The sequence below is a fragment of the Hypomesus nipponensis genome, chromosome 20 (assembly GCF_054491055.1).
Source record: "Hypomesus nipponensis isolate SF chromosome 20, ASM5449105v1, whole genome shotgun sequence".
In the NCBI taxonomy this organism is placed as follows: domain Eukaryota; kingdom Metazoa; phylum Chordata; class Actinopteri; order Osmeriformes; family Osmeridae; genus Hypomesus; species Hypomesus nipponensis.
Window position 1 is genome coordinate 2,658,091 of NC_140380.1, and position 16,531 is coordinate 2,674,621.

Genomic DNA, 16,531 nt, shown 5'->3' on the forward strand with positions numbered 1-16,531 from the left:
TGGCATCCGACTCTGAGGTAGAGCCTACCAAGCCTGAGCTAGAGAAGGGAAAAACATACATTTTGTAAAGACTGGTTAGACCAGTTTCCCTGGTTAAGGTTTAATAAGAAAGAGAACATAATGCACTGCATTTATTGTTAAGTAGGTGGCCAGAGCATGGCAGGGCATTATGTAATCAGTGGCATGAAATGGACTGAAAATTAAAATTGACGTGTGCGCTATAATATTGTTTATCGCAATACATTTTGGTGCAATATATCGCACAAGAAAAAGTAGTTATCGTGACAGCCCTATTATTTAGCTACTTAAAAGTATCACAAACTTCCTAATGCTGCGGAATACAAATAGATTTGATACATTGCATGAGCTTATCTGGAACCAATAACCCAAACAGGAGTTTACATTTACATTTATTCATTTAGCTTTATTCATGACACTTTTATCCAAAGCTACTTCCAAGAGAGAGCTTTACAAAGTGCATTGTCGGTAGTCAAAACATTAAGCACACATTGTGAACAACCAAAAATAAGTGCCAAAGGGAAGAACCATAAGAGCATGTAGTTAAGTAAGTTACAATTAAACACATGAATCGCTAGAAGTGCATGTGTACCTGTAGAAAAGCAAAAAAAAAGTGGAGAAAAAAAAGCTACATATATTTCGCAGCGAGTACAACAATTTAAATCAGTTACCACTAACCAACAAGAGCAACAAGTCTCTAAGCAAGAGTCAATGTGATCCTTGAGGAAACTAACATTGGGTCCAGCAAACCATTCCTAAGTACTGTTGTACTCCTGGAACAAGTGCATCTTGAGCCTTTTCTTAAAGGTGGAGAGACAGTGTCTCTAATGGAGGTGGGGAGTTGATTCCACCACTGGGGGGCCAGGCAGGAGAAGAGTTTGTGTTGGGACCGGGCGGTCTTGATCGGTGGGACCACCAGGCAGTTGTCTGAAGAAGACCGTAGGTGGCGGGTGGGGTTGTAAGGCTGCAGGAGAGACTTGATGTAGTCGGGTCCAGTCCCGTTTACTGCTTGGAAGGTTAGTACTAGGATCTTGAATCTGATGCGGGCCGTGATGCGTAGCCAGTGGAGGGAGATGAGAAGCAGGGTAACATGGGAGTGTCTGGGTAGATTGTAGACCAGGCGGGCTGCTGCATTCTGAATCTTCTGAAGAGGGCGGGTTGCGCATGCTGGGAGACCGGCGAGCAGCGAGTTGCAGTAGTCCAATTTGGAAGAGGACAAGTGCTGGACTAGCAGCTGGGTGGAGGGCTCAAACAGGTATCTCCTGATCTTCCGGATGTTGTAGAGGGTGAATCTACACAACCGGGAGACTGCAGCAATGTGGGCCGTGAGGGAGAGCTCGTCATCCATGGTAACCCCAAGGTTCCTGGCAGATCGCCTATAACATCGCAAAAGAAGAGCTGCCATTCACAAAATTTAGATAAAAAATTCTTCTGAAGAAAAATGGATTACACTGGAACATGAAGTACAGCTATGATGTTGCATGTACCCAATTTATTGGGGTAATAGCCCAATAAATGTTTTATTTTGCTTAATATGTTTTAGTTTGGCAGCTCAGTGAAGCACTTAAAACATTTTATTTTTGTGCTTCAAATATATATATATTTTTTTATCTTCAACTTATTCTTGTTTAAAATAATTTACATAATATATATGAATGTATATGGAGCGTGATAAAAAGGTGACCTTGAAATTGTGGCGTTAAAGGAAAAATTTGGGTGCACCTAAATTTTGTTCTGGGGCACCCAAATAAAAAAATTAGGCGTACCAGTGCAACCAAAGCAAAAAGTTAGTCTGGATCCCTGATCCTTTAACAGTCCATGACCGATGACTGTTGATACGTTTATGGCTGCCTATCATCTCTTGTAACAACTTATAACAGAACCAGTTCTTAACAGTATATGCTTGCTTATAACAGTTCATGACCGATAAATCAATACGTTTTATAGCTGTCTGTAATGGTTTGAGTGATTGCAGCAGCTTATAACAAACAGCATAACTGTTTCTAACAGCTAATAAGAGCTTTTAAGGGTTCAAGAAAGAAGACAGATAATAATCCTTAACAGTTTAATACAACTATTAGCGTTGCCAGCTGGTAACCCGTGTCCCCCTGCAGGATGGCCATGTGGAGGTGGCACGGTTGCTCCTGGACAGCGGGGCGCAGGTCAACATGCCGGCTGACTCCTTCGAGTCACCACTGACCCTGGCAGCGTGCGGGGGCCATGTGGAACTGGCGGCGCTGCTGATCGAGCGCGGCGCCAACCTGGAGGAGGTGAACGACGAAGGCTACACACCCCTTATGGAGGCCGCCAGGGAGGGACATGAAGAGATGGTGGCCCTGCTGCTGGCACAAGGTAGCGCCGGTCCACATCATGTCTCTCGGTTCTTTTCCTTTTCCACTTCCTGTCTTTTCTCCCTCTTCCTGTCCTGTTGCTCTTCCATGTTTTTTTTCCTTTACTACTGTCTTTCTTCTTCTCCCACTTGCTGTCTCTCTTCCTGTCACTGTATTTATTTACTGGAACTGGGTTGGTCTTGTGGGCAGCAGTACGTTTTGTAAACACTTTAGAGTGTGTACTTTAATTTCTTGTGACCACTGTTACCTTGTCTCTTTCCCCTCTCCTTTTCTCTTCCCCTGCGTCTGTCCCCCCCCCCCCCTTGCTGCTCTTCCTTCTGCTCCTCCTCCTGTCGGCTCCGCCTTCTCTGACCTCCTTCTCCTCCCCCAGGAGCGAATATCAATGCCCAGACCGAGGAGACTCAGGAGACGGCTCTGACACTGGCATGCTGCGGGGGCTTCCTGGAAGTGGCTGACTTCCTGATCAAGGCGGGGGCGGACATCGAGCTGGGATGCTCCACGCCCCTTATGGAGGCGGCCCAGGAGGGCCACCTGGAGCTGGTCAAGTACCTACTGGCTGCAGGTGAGGAGAGAGGTGGGGGGAGAGGGGGTTTGTGGGAAGGGAGAGTGGCGGAGGAGCAAGAGAGGGGAGGACGGAGGAAATGTAGTAGTAGTAGTAGTAGGAGGAGGGGGAGGGGCAGGTACCTGCTACCCATAGTAGAGGAGAGTAGGGGACCAGAGGGTAAAGAAGAGAAGAGGGGGAGGAAGGGAGGAGTAGGGCCACCTGGTTGTGTTAAGGGTTGTTAAACTGTGACCCTCCCCAAGGAGCCAACGTCCACGCTACCACGGCAACCGGGGACACGGCGTTGACGTACGCGTGTGAGAATGGACACACTGACGTAGGAGACGTGCTGCTGCAGACTGGAGCTGACCTGGTGAGAACTGACCCCTGACCCCTGATGGACACAAGCTGTCACTGACACTCTCTCTCTCTCTCTGTGTGTGTGTGTGTGTGTGTGTGTGTGTGTGTGTGTGTGTGTGTGTGTGTGTGTGTGCGCGTGTGCGCGCGCAGGAGCACGAGTCAGAGGGAGGCAGGACTCCTCTGATGAAGGCAGCCAGGGCAGGTCACCTGTGTACCGTCCAGTTCCTCATCAGCAAAGGTACGACCCCACTCTGCTCCCTGGCTGTCCAGTGACTGTGTAGAGAGTAGGACTGGAGGCTGTATAACAACAAGGACTTTGACTCTGTCTCCCTCTCCTCCTCCTGTTTTGTTTCTCCTCTTCCTCCCTCCTCTTTATCCTACGTCCCCTCCTCTTCCTCCATCTCCTCCTCCCTCTCCTTCGCAGGTGCGAACGTGAACAGAGCCACTGCTAACAACGACCACACCGTTGTCTCATTGGCCTGTGCCGGTGGTCACCTGGCAGTGGTGGAGCTCCTATTGGCTCACGGGTCTGACCCAACCCATAGGCTCAAGGTCAGCTCATCTGTCCAGGAAAACACATCCTGATTGGCTAACAAGAGTCAGACCAACATAAAATACAATGTACCAAAAAACTATGTACTGTAGAGTAGAATATCACTTTGTACAGTAAAGCCAAATATTCCACTGTACAAAGTAGAATAGAATGAGTTAATTAAATATTTTCTTCAGTCATGGACCATTATCTTACACACACAAGACAACGTATGAGAATGGAAGGATTTACGAATCGTCTGTTGATCACAATGTGCACCACTCAGCTGACTTATAAAGTGGTACCTAGACAGAAGCCACTCTGTTGGTGAATCATTTAGTTAGTCATGGCTGCAGTTTGTAGTTAGTGAGCCTGACACTGTGTTTACCTGTTCCCCCACAGGACGGCTCAACCATGCTGATAGAGGCAGCCAAGGGGGGGCACACCATTGTGGTGTCCTACCTGCTGGACTACCCCAACAACATCCTGTCAGTGCCCCCCCCCGACTTGGCACAGCTCACCCCCCCTTCGCACGACAACTCCCAGGTTTGGAGCACATGCACGCGCACAAACACACATAGATGTATAGATGGGGACTGAAGCATATCCCCATTTATTGACTTTTTAAATTCATTTAAAGCAGTGTTTCTCAACATTTTTGGGGCCTGCCCCCCACTATCCATTCTCCAGATCCCTTGCCGCCCCCTATCCTTAAAAAACAAACAAACATTTAATTGAATGCCAAATATCAGATTTGATTTAGCTAGACAGTTGGACTATGATTAAAATCCATTTCCCAGGAAGCACAAAATGCCACGTGAATAGAAATTACATTTATTGGTGTTAAACAAATGCAACAATTGCATTGTTGCATTTACATTTAAATTCCAACTTTAATTCTGACTGGCTGCCGTTTCTGACAATAACTAATCTGAAAGCGGTTATATGCTGTCTGTGCCGCGTAAAAAGCAAACGAGAGCAGCCTACCTAGGAAAACGTATTTGCTTACTGGGGGGGAAATGCAAGCCAATTTATCTCAACTTTTGGAGGAAATTAGCTAAATTGCTTTGAATGTTAGTGTGAGCCCTGTACCCATGGTTGTCTGCCAGTTTCTTCACAGTGGGTTGCAGAGAAGTTAGTTTGAGCCTGGAAACTAGGCTTGTATGTGAGATGGATACAAATAAATCTGTGACCATGCTTTACCCGTCTAACAAAACAATATGTAAAGTAAGAATCTGTGATTACGTGAATGAAATTGCAGATCAGTGAAGTCTAATGGTAAAATTATGAAAATGTGTATAAAAAATAAAGTGGTAAGGGAAGAACTCGCCCGGGGTGCCAAATGTACTAGGACCGCCACTGTTGATGTACTCTGAACTACTGCCCCTGTTGAGAAACAATGATTTAAAGGTTCATTAAAAGAATGTTAATTATATGAACATGTTTCACACGTGTGTGTCTGACCCCCCCCCCACTCCAGGCTCCCAGAGTCCCCTTCCAGGCGCTGGCCATGGTGGTGCCCCCCCAGGAGCCAGACAGAGCCCCCTCCAGCCTTGTCGCCCCCCCTCCAGTCACCAGCAAAGGTTTGTTCACCCTGTTCCCACCAGCCTTGACCTGCCTGACTAGCCGGGTCCTCATGTTAAATAGCACCCCAACTAACTATTGAACGTGTGAGTTAGGAACTTGGCTAGCCAGTGTTATACTCCCTACCCAGGTGTGTCCAAGCAGCGCCCTGGCCCCCTGCAGGCCAGCCCCAGTACTGCGGCCAGCCCCGAAGGGGACCCTCTGCCCACCTTCCACCCGTACCAGCCCCTGGAGTGCATCGTGGAGGAGACGGAGGGCAAGTTGAACGAGCTGGGTCAGAGGATCAGCGCCATCGAGAAGGCCCAACTGCAGTCCCTGGAGCTGATCCAGGGGGAGCCACTCACCAAAGACAAGATCGAAGAGCTGAAGAAGAGCAGGGAGGAACAGGTGAGGGTGAGGAACGTCAATCTTAGGGGAGATGGGGGGGGAGGGGGGATACAGGAGGCAGTTCAGACACACAATGTACACATATATGTACACACACACAAATGCTCTTAAACTTAAATCAGACACTTAAGCATGGTTTGGGTGTAATGGGAGTATCGGGGGTTCCATACAGGACTCATGGGATGGGTTTTGTGATCTAAACAGATAAATGGCTAAGTGTGCAGGTAGCTGTAGTGATTGTGCTCCCTACCCCCCAGGTGCAGAAGAAGAAGAAGATCTTGAAAGAGCTGCAGAAGGTGGAGCGGCAGCTGCAGCTGAAGACCCAGCAGCAGTTCACCAAAGAGTACATGGAGGCCAAGGGGCTGAAGGATGACCCGGGGCAGCCCGCAGGGGTGGAGTCACCCGCTGCCGGCCCGGCCAATCACCCGCATGCCGGGCCCCTGCCCAGCGACTGCGAACAGGAGGTGGAGGGCTGTTGTGACGACGAGGACGGCCTTCCCCGCTCTCCAGTGGGGGAGGAAAGGGAAGAGGAGGAGGATTATGATGATGATGATGATGAGGAGGAAGAGCTGGACTTTACTAAGTTGCCCCAGGTGGACACCATCCTACACAGGGAGGCTCAGCTACAACCCCCTCCCCTGCCCCCGCCTTCCCACACCCCCCAGTCCCACCAGAGCCCCCCTCCACCACCCCTCCAGCCCAGCTTCCCCCCCCTCCAGCCCCTCGCCTCCCAGCAGCAGTCTACAGACTTTGGTTCAGCGGGCTACTCCAGCCCTGGGCCAGGGCCCGAGGGCTGCGGTTCCAGCCCCGAGCTGCAGAGGGCACTGTTGAGCCAGCAGCAGATGCTGTGTCAGCAGGCAGGGGGGTTCGTCACGCACACCGCCCCTGCCGGGCTCCTGGTGGCCACGCCCGCGCAGACACTCACAGACACGCTGGACGACATCATGGCAGGTGTGTGTGTCGGAGAGCTTATGTCGATAATCATAGCTCTTTTTTTTTTTCTTGTTGTTCTTGATGTTCTTACTAAAGATGTTTTATGAACTCCTGTATCTCTGGCATACAGCAGTGAGCAGCCGAGTACCCATGATGAACACTACCACGTCCCCCCAGCCCCCCTCCCAGAGTCCCCCACCTCGTCTACACCCCCCTCCATGCTCCCCCTCTACCCCACCGTGGACATCGACGCTCACGTGAGTCTTCTTTACTCTACTCTCCCTTCTACTCTACTCACCTAATTTGCTCTACTTACCCATCTACAGATTAACTAGTGTCCCTGTCTCTGATTAGCTGTGGTTAACATGTCTCCCTGTCTCTGATTGGCCAGACGGAGAGTAACCACGACACAGCGCTGACTCTGGCATGTGCCGGAGGACACGAGGAGCTGGTGTCGGTCCTCATCGCACGAGGAGCCAACATAGAGCACCGTGACAAGAAAGGTAGAGAACAAGACGTACGCGGACACACATACACAGACACACACAGGCAGTGGTATTAGATGGTGATGTAAAGCCTGCCCCTCAACACCACCTCTCTCTCTCCGTTCTGTCCACTCCAGGCTTCACTCCTCTCATCCTGGCTGCCACAGCAGGCCACGTAGGCGTGGTGGAGATCCTATTGGACAAAGGAGGAGACATTGAGGCCCAATCAGAGCGGACCAAAGACACGCCCCTCTCCCTGGCCTGCTCCGGGGGCAGACAGGAGGTGAGTTTAGCTGTGTGTGCGTGTCAGAGTACATGTATGCTTGGGAGTGTGTGCAAGAGCGTGTGTGTGTGTATGTGAGTGCTAGCTCGGCATGACTCCGATTTTAGTGTGAAGTGACAAGGTCAAATGGTGCTCTGTTGTACTGAGGTGTCCTGCTCTACCCTGCTACTCTGAGAGCTGCTGGTCCCTTCCCTTCCAGGTGGTGGAGCTGTTGCTGCTGAGGGGGGCTAACAAGGAGCACCGTAACGTGTCCGACTATACGCCCCTCAGCCTGGCCGCGTCCGGGGGCTACGTCAACATAATTAAGATCCTCCTCAACGCCGGCGCTGAGATCAACTCAAGGTGGCCCCCAATGTCCTAGCTGTCTCCTCAGTGATTTCCCTTGCTGTCTCTCCTCGCTGTGTCTGTTTGCTGTCTCTCCTCGCTGTCCTTTCACTTTGCCTTCCCCCGCTGTCTCTCCTTGATGTGTCTGGTAGCTGTCTCCTCGCTGTGTCTGGTAGCTGTCTCTCCTCGCTGTCTCCCCATTTTGCCTTTCCTCGCTGTCTCTCCCCTTACTTTCTTTCTCCTAGCTAGTGTCTCCTCGCTGTCTCTCTTTGTAACTAATCTCACCCTGCACGTCCTGTCCTCCAGGACTGGCAGTAAGCTGGGGATCTCTCCCCTCATGCTGGCGGCCATGAACGGCCACGTCCCTGCCGTCATGCTCTTGTTGGACATGGGCTCTGACATCAACGCGCAGATAGAGACCAATCGCAACACAGCGCTGACACTGGCGTGCTTCCAGGGGCGTGCCGAGGTGGTTGGTCTACTGCTCAACCGCAGGGCCAATGTGGAGCACCGCGCCAAGGTAACCCCCCCCCCCCCACCCTCTCACACACACACCTACAGAACAATTCCCTTACCAGAGACAGACCCAGTCACACACGCCCGTGTCTCCTGTTTGACATTTGACCCTGTGTGTGTCAGACGGGGCTCACCCCCCTGATGGAGGCGGCGTCTGGGGGCTATGCTGAGGTGGGTCGTGTCCTGATGGACCGCTGTGCCGACGTCAATGCCCCCCCGGTCCCCTCGTCCAGAGACACTGCCCTCACCATCGCTGCCGACAAAGGACACCACAGGTTCTGTGAGCTGCTGATCATCAGGTAGGAGATACTATGTCATAACTGTACCAAGCCTCTGATGCTATAACCGTACCCAAGCTATAATGTCGGAATCATAACTGCAACTTTGCTATAATCTTGCTTACGTTATGATGTTGTACCTGCAACTATGATGTCAGAATTCAACATAATGTCAAACCTACTGTCTGATGTCCTGCACACCAGGGGTGCACACATCGACGTACGGAACAAGAAAGGGAACACGCCACTCTGGCTTGCGGCGAACGGCGGCCATTTCGACGTGGTCCAGCTGCTGGTGCAGGCCGGAGCTGACGTGGATGCTGCTGACAACCGCAAGATCACCCCGCTCATGGCCGCCTTCCGGAAGGTAGGGAAGGTCACTCACTCACTCACGCACACAAACACACTCACTACTCGGGGTGCAAAACCGAACCGCTAAAAGAACAAATTGTTCAAAACACAAACCACTGTTTGTTTTTTACATGTAAACCGCGTTTTTTGGATCTACGAAAAAACACAGCCTAACACCCTTTGTCCATTTTCCGGAGAGTACCTGTCCAATGAACTGTCAGTATATCAATGACGAGTCACGTAGGGAACTGGAGAGCAGTGATGCCAACTTAGTGACTTTTTCGCTATATCTGGTGACTTTCCAAACCTTCCTGGTTACTTTTATTGTCAAAAGCGACTACCGACAAATTTAGCGACTTTTTCCGGTGTTGTTGGAGACGTGCTGGTGTTTTAGAGACTTTGACATGAAAGCACGGATCGTTTTGCAGTACTCTCCTCAACGAGCAGCGGGTGCTGCCGTCCCAAACACTCGCAGGCGGTCATCTCACTAGCCTCGCGCAGCACTGCTACTTTCCTTACTGAGGAGTTGGCAACACTGGAGAGAGGCAAATCATATGAAGCCAGGCACGTGTAAAGTATGCGAACGGTAATACATCTAACACAGTGGTTCTCAAACTTTTTACACCCCGTACCACCTCAAATCTTTGACTCTCCAAGTACCACCATTATGACCAATGTTAAAATACAGAAGCCTACCCTACTGAGCTACACACAGTTCACACAGGATGTTTGCATGTGCCACTACCCAGGAACAAACAGGTAGTAGCACGTGCCAACATTTATATTTGATTTGAAACAAAAATAATATAGGAAAAGCTAAACTTTGTAAATCACATTTTAATGATAACATATTTAAATATTTCTGATCGGTGTACCACTACAAGGGTATAGCCATAGTTTGAGAACCACTGATCTAACACAATCATCTACGCCGGATATACAGAAAATTCACCGAAAATACAGAGAACTGAAATGGTAATGTTTTTTTTTTCTCCCCCCTAATGTTCTAAACAAACCAAACTGAAACCGTGACCCATAAAACCAAACCGTGGGCTTGTTGAATTGTTGCACCCCTACTCACTCACTCAGACTCTTCTCACTCTACTCACTCACTCTCTCACTCTACTCACTAACTCTACTCTCTCACTCACTCTCTTCTCACTCTCTTCTCACTCTCACTCATTCTCTACTCACTCTCTCACACACACACACATACACTCACTCTCTACTTACTCTACATTTACATGTGTTCATTTAGCAGAAGCTTTTATCCGATGCGACTTCCAAGTGAGAACTTTACAAAAGTGCATAAGTCACTGATCATAACAACGAGATAGCCCCAAAACATGAAGCATACATTGTGAAAAGCAAATAAGTGCCAATGGGAAAAACCATAAGGGCATGTACTTGAACCTCAAAAAGTGCAAGACTGTACTTGTAGAAAAAGAAAGCAACAATAATATAATTCATAGCGAGTACAAGAAGTTAAATCAGTTACAACCAACCATCAAGAGCAACAAGTCCCTCAATAAGAGTCATTGTGTTCCTAGGAAACTAACATCAGGTCCAGTAAATCATTCCTAAGTACCCTTGTACTCCCGGAACAAGTGCGTCTTAAGCCTTTTCTTGAAGGTTGGGAGACAGTCAGTGTCGAGGGTGATCGTGCAGACCTGGTTGACGGGACAGAGAGTGTCAAGTGATGCAGTTAATATGGATAACAGGGTGTTTGTGGCTGTGTCAGTGTGGTGGGATGTGAACTCGACAATGGGAGGGAGGATGTTACAATGGAGAAATGGGAGGGTGTAGGGAGTGGAGGTTGCGACAGAAAGTAACGAGGGGTGGGGAGACAGGAGAAGTTGGAGGGAGAGAGACAGAGAACTGGATAAAGAAGTGATCAGAGATGTGTAGTGGGGTTACAGAGGTTAAGTCAGTGATACAGTTACGTGTCAGGATGAGGTCGAGCTGTTTGCCTGCCTTGTGGGTCGCTGGTGTGTTCAGCAGCGTCAGGTCGAAGGAAGTCAGGAGAGACATGAATTTGACGGCCTGTTCCTTCGAGATGGATGTTGAAATCCCCAAGGATTATCAGCCGGGTTCCATCATCCGGGAGGATGCTGAAGAGCATGTCCAGCGCTGGAGATGCTCGGCGCTCGGTGTTCAGATGATTTGGCGGTGACAGAGAGTGGGGCGGATGTGTATTTAATATGTGGGGAAAGAAGCAAACCTGTCCCACTACCTCGCCCGGTTGAGCGAGGTGAGTGAGAGAACGAGTGGTTGACGGACAGAGCAGCTGGAGTTGCAGTGCTCTACTCACTCACTCTACTCACTCACTCACTCACTCACACTCTCACCCTCTCACTCACTCACCCTCTCACACTCTACCACGCTTTCTCTCACTCTACCACGCTTTCTCTCACTCTACCACGCTTTCTCTCACTCTCACACACTTTCTCTCACTCACACACACACTCTCTCACACAGATATGGTCCCAGATTGATCTCTGACCTCTGTTCTCCAGGGTCATGTGAAGGTGGTTCAGTACCTGGTGAAGGAGGTCAACCAGTTTCCCTCTGATATCGAGTGTATGAGATACATTGCCACCATCACTGACAAGGTGAGAACACAAACACATACATCCACCCTTGATCACATTAGGCATTGAAACAGGAAGTCTCTTCAGTGACTGTTATAGGAGTAGATGAGGGTTGCTAGTTATTTAAGCAGCTTATAGGTAGAAAAGAAACCTACTTGCCGATGTCAGAGTTCCAACTGAAGTCTGTTGTATTGAATAACAATCCTCATAATAATAATGTGCTGTCCTCAGGACCTGCTGAAGAAGTGCCACCAGTGCATGGAGACCATCGTCAAGGCTAAGGATCAGCAGGCAGCAGAGGCCAACAAGAATGCCAGTATCCTGCTGAAGGAGCTGGACCTGGAGAAGGTAGGGCTTGCTGTATGGACGTAGGGCTTTCTGTATGGACGTAGGGCTTCCTGTATGGACGTAGGGATTCTTGTATGGACGTAGGGCTTCCTGTATGGACGTAGGGCTTCCTGTATGGACGTAGGGCTTCCTGTATGGACGTAGGGCTTCCTGTATGGACGTAGGGCTTCCTGTATGGACGTAGGGCTTCCTCTATGGACGTAGGGCTTCCTCTATGGACGTAGGGCTTCCTGTATGGACGTAGGGCTTCCTGTATGGACCTAGGGCTTCTTGTATGGACGTAGGGCTTCCTGTATGGACGTAGGGCTTCCTGTATGGACGTAGGGCTTCCTCTATGGACGTAGGGCTTCCTCTATGGACGTAGGGCTTCCTGTATGGACGTAGGGCTTCCTGTATGGACGTAGGGCTTCCTGTATGGACGTAGGGCTTTCCGTATGGACGTAGGGCTTCCTCTATGGCTTAGGGCTTGCTGTATGGACGTAGGGCTTGCTGTATGGACGTAGGGCTTCCTCTATGGACGTAGGGCTTGCTGTATGGACGTAGGGCTTGCTGTATGGGTGAGCCTGGTCCTAAGCCCTCTGTTTGGTCTCCAGTCTAGGGAGGAGAGCAAGAAGCAGGCCCTGGCTGCTAAGAGGGAGAAGAGGAAGGAAAAAAGGAAGAAGAAGAAGGAGGAGCAGAAGAGGAAGCAGGAGGAGGAGGAGGAGGAGGAAGAGGAGGACGAGGCCAAGGGGAAGGAGGTTTCTCCTGAGAGCCAGGAGCAGGATAAGGACTCAGACTCCGAGGGGGAGGAGGACCCCAGCTCAGAGCCGGAGGTTCCCATCGACCCCCCCAGCGCCACCACCACCACCACCATTGGCATTTCAGCCACCTTCACCAACGCCTTCGGCAAGAAACGCCAGGCCGCCGCCGCAAATACACCCAACGCCAACCGCAAGAACAAAAAGAACAAGACCAAGGACCCATCGGTCAGCCAGCCAATAATACTCCAGGATTCCCAGGTAGGCCCACCTGTCGGGTACAGTAATGTTGCTTGTTGGATGTTTTAGTAGTACATTTACATAAGTGCTTTCAATTATTTATTTTCATGAAGCTTCTTCCTCCCTGCCTTTTTCTCCCCTCCTTTCCTCCTTCCTATCTCCCTCCTCTCTCCTCCCTCCTGTCTCTCCTCCTGTCTCTCTCCCTCCTGTCTCTCTCCTGTTTTCCTCTCTCCTGTCTCCCTCCACCCTCCTTCCCTTCCTTCCTCTTCCTAACCCTATCCTGTCTTCCTCCTCCAATCCTGCAGGTGGCACTGGCGCAGCAGCGAGCTGACAAGAACAAGGTCCAGGGAGAGCCCCGGGGTGGGGGGGCCCCTGGAGGGGGCAGCGACTCGGACCCCCTGGACAGCACCGACTGTACCAGCGAGAGCAGCGGGAGCGGGGGTGGGGGAGGCCGAAGCCAGGACCTGGCCTTCCTGCCCGACCTGCCCTGCTTCTCCTCCTCTTCCTCCTCGTCCTCCTCGTCCTCCGCCCCTCAGCCTCTGCAAAAGGCCCCCGTACCGGAGAAGAGGCAGTGCACCTCGCTGCACGGTTTCCGTGACGACAAGCCCCTGGTCAACGTCTCCAAGCCACACCAGAAGTAAGAGGACGTAGAGAGCATGGTTTAGTAGAACAGAGAATGGAGTAAAAGCAAAGCTCTCAAACGGAATGTGTGTGTGTGAACACGTGTGTGTTACTCTCTGCTTCTCCCAGGTTCCATGACATGCTGAGTGAGCGCCCCCCCAGCATGCTGGCGGCACAGCTCAAGGCCATGGCCCTGCCAGGGTGCTCCCCCAGCAGCAAGCCCAGCCTCACCAGCCCCAAGAGGGGCCAGCGCAGGGAGGATGGCTGGAAGGAGGTGGTGCGCAGGTGAGTCCCTGTACTGGCACCCTGGGACATAAGACTTCCGGTATGGATGTACAGCTTCCTGTATGGAAGTACAGCTTCCTATATGGGCGTAGGAATTCCTGTATGGATGTTGGACTTGACACACCAAGGAGATGGGGGGGTGAGACGTGTAAGTGTAAAAATCTGTATGTTCATCAATTTTAATTTTGTGTGTACGTACGTGGTGTGTGTCCACCGCCCCCAGGTCTAAGAAGCTATCCGTCCCGGCCTCCGTGGTGTCCCGTATCATGGGGCGCGGTGGCTGCAACATCACCGCGATCCAGGACGTGACAGGGGCGCACATAGACGTGGACAAGCAGAAGGACAAGAACGGAGAGAGGATGATCACCATCAGGTACACCTCACACTTCCCTAACCCAACACAACACAACACAACCTAGTATAAAATGGGTTGCTGTGACAGGATTTCAGTGTCTCGACTTGTTTCAGAAGTGTTTGAGAACTGGGGTATTAACGTCTTCCCGTCCTGCAGGGGTGGTACCGAGTCGACCCGCCACGCGGTGCAGCTGATCAACGCTCTGATCCAGGACCCGGCCAAGGAGCTTGAGGACCTCATCCCCCGGACTCACATCAGGGCCCCTGGGGGCTCCTCCTGCAAGTTGGGCCCGACCTTCCCTCCTACCGCTGGGGCCCTGGCCTCCACAGCCTCCTTGGGGCCCAAGAGCCTGGCCCCTGCCGGTCCCTCCTCCTCTATCCCCTTCCAGACCTCCAGCAGCCAGCCTGGGATAAAGCCAGGGAAGGGGCCGGGTGCTGGGGTGAGGCCCCCTTTCGTTTCCCTGCCCCTGGCCTACACCAACCCCCATCTGGCCCTCTTAGCGGCCCAAACCATGCACCAGATCCGGCACCCCCGCCTGCCCATGGCTCAGTTTGGAGGCACGTTCTCCCCTTCCTCCAGCACCTGGGGGCCCTTCCCGGTGCGGCCGGTCAGCCCCGGCAGCTCAAACGGCTCCCCCAAACACAACGGCAGCGTGGCTCCCAGACCGTCGCCTGCCTCCTCCACCCCCGCTCTTCAAGATCACATAATCACCACATCCCCGGCCATGCCCTCCTCATCAGGCTCTGCCCCTGGCCCTGCCCCCTCCTCCGCCAGGAAGCAGCTGTTCCCCGAACCAAAGACTACAAACATGGCCACCCTTGTTTCAGTGGTTGGCTCTGGCCCAGCCCCTCAGTCCATCCCAGCCCCCCTTAATGCAGCCCCGCTTACCACTGCCTCCCCACCCCCCCAGGCGCCCCTTGCCCCCCCAGCCCAGCTTCCCGTCTCCAGAACGGACCCCCCCAGCTCCTCTGCTGCCCCTCCATCGAGAGAGAAGCCCTCCCCCGACACTGCCGCCCCTCTTATTGGTGGAGCCAACGAAAGCCCCGCCCCCATGCACTTCTCGGCCCCTCCCCCCACCGCCCCCCCCTCCCAGCCAGATCCCCAAAGAAAGCAACTGCCCCTTCCCTTCCCCCCAGCGCTGACCCCGCCCCCCCTTCTGCCCCGCCCCCCAGCTCCCGGCCACAGCCAGCAGGGGGCAGCCCAGCCAGCACCTCCACACCACACTACCCCCCCTCGCCCCAGGGAGCTGGAGCCCGCATGCCACCCTTCTATCCCCCCATGACACACCCCCAGGACCTCCCGTCTGTGTATGCCCCCCCCTTGCAGGAACACCCTCTCAAACATCAACAACAGCATCACCATCACCACCTTCACCATCATCATCAACAACAGCAGCAACAATCAACACAAGCCCAACAGCACTCAGCGCTACAGATGCCCCCCCCCTCCATGATGAACGGCACCCAGATGCCCCCACATGGGCCCAAACCGCAGATGGCCCCGCCCAACTACGGCCACTCTTCCGCCGCACTCTTCAACCACATCAGCAGCATGTTCGACTCCACCCAGGGGGGCAGTAGCCAGGTGTGGGGCTCCTGCCATATGCCCCCCCGCGCCCCCCCTGAGCAGCCCTACAGTGCCCCCTACCTGGGGGGGCAGGGGGAGAACGGGATGGGCCCAGACGGCTCCAAGGCCCCTGGGTACCGCTGCCCCTCTCAGAGGATGGTCCACAGCCCCATCGGTGAGGACACAAACAATATATTTATTTACATACTTATTTCGTATATCTCATATTATATATACTAGGGGATGGGAATCTTTTGGTACCCCACGATTCGATTCACATCAATTCTTATTGTCACGAATTGATAGAAAATCAATTGACAAAATCGATTCATGATTTTTTTGCTATTTTTAATTATCAAAAAACAAATGTACGAGATAACATTTGTGAATCGATATGAATCGCTAGAAGACTGAATCGTGATTCAAATGTGAATCAATTTTTTACCCAACCACTAATATATACAGTACTGTGCAGAATTCTAAGTCAAGATTTGACATGATATGTCTCTTTACATTTTCGTCTGTGCAGTACTACAAAAGTGCAATTTCATTAAAAAATATTGTTTTTTCTGCTAACATAATTTCAAAAAAGTCATATCAGCACAGGGGAAAGTGTAAACTAGTTCTAGCCAGGTGAAATCACTATCTTTCTTAATGGATTTTAAGAGCAGATTGACTGCTCTAAAAGAGGGGACTATTTGCATAAATTAAAAATGTTCGCCCCAAAAAGCTTTTAAAAATAGGAAATGTCTCATTGTATTCCAGTATTTTATAGAAACATGTGAAAACTTATGGCCACGACTGTACAGACACACACACACATCAGTAACGTCCAGTCCCCTCTG

General features: G+C 51.5%; 1 protein-coding gene across 1 annotated transcript in view; it reads left to right on the forward strand.

Moving 5' to 3' along the window:
- Positions 1 to 16,531, forward strand: part of ankhd1 (ankyrin repeat and KH domain containing 1) — a 33,747-nt gene that overhangs the window by 10,886 nt on the left and 6,330 nt on the right. The window contains 25 exon segments of the mRNA XM_084684287.1: positions 2,133 to 2,370; positions 2,740 to 2,931; positions 3,174 to 3,283; positions 3,421 to 3,508; positions 3,695 to 3,822; positions 4,205 to 4,348; positions 5,283 to 5,385; positions 5,517 to 5,773; positions 6,031 to 6,724; positions 6,837 to 6,899; positions 6,902 to 6,963; positions 7,098 to 7,209; positions 7,329 to 7,474; positions 7,674 to 7,816; positions 8,105 to 8,318; positions 8,438 to 8,613; positions 8,797 to 8,959; positions 11,460 to 11,555; positions 11,766 to 11,882; positions 12,476 to 12,880; positions 13,165 to 13,496; positions 13,610 to 13,765; positions 13,989 to 14,138; positions 14,277 to 15,256; positions 15,259 to 15,861. Coding sequence (XP_084540413.1) covers positions 2,133 to 2,370; positions 2,740 to 2,931; positions 3,174 to 3,283; positions 3,421 to 3,508; positions 3,695 to 3,822; positions 4,205 to 4,348; positions 5,283 to 5,385; positions 5,517 to 5,773; positions 6,031 to 6,724; positions 6,837 to 6,899; positions 6,902 to 6,963; positions 7,098 to 7,209; positions 7,329 to 7,474; positions 7,674 to 7,816; positions 8,105 to 8,318; positions 8,438 to 8,613; positions 8,797 to 8,959; positions 11,460 to 11,555; positions 11,766 to 11,882; positions 12,476 to 12,880; positions 13,165 to 13,496; positions 13,610 to 13,765; positions 13,989 to 14,138; positions 14,277 to 15,256; positions 15,259 to 15,861 — 5,872 coding nt within the window.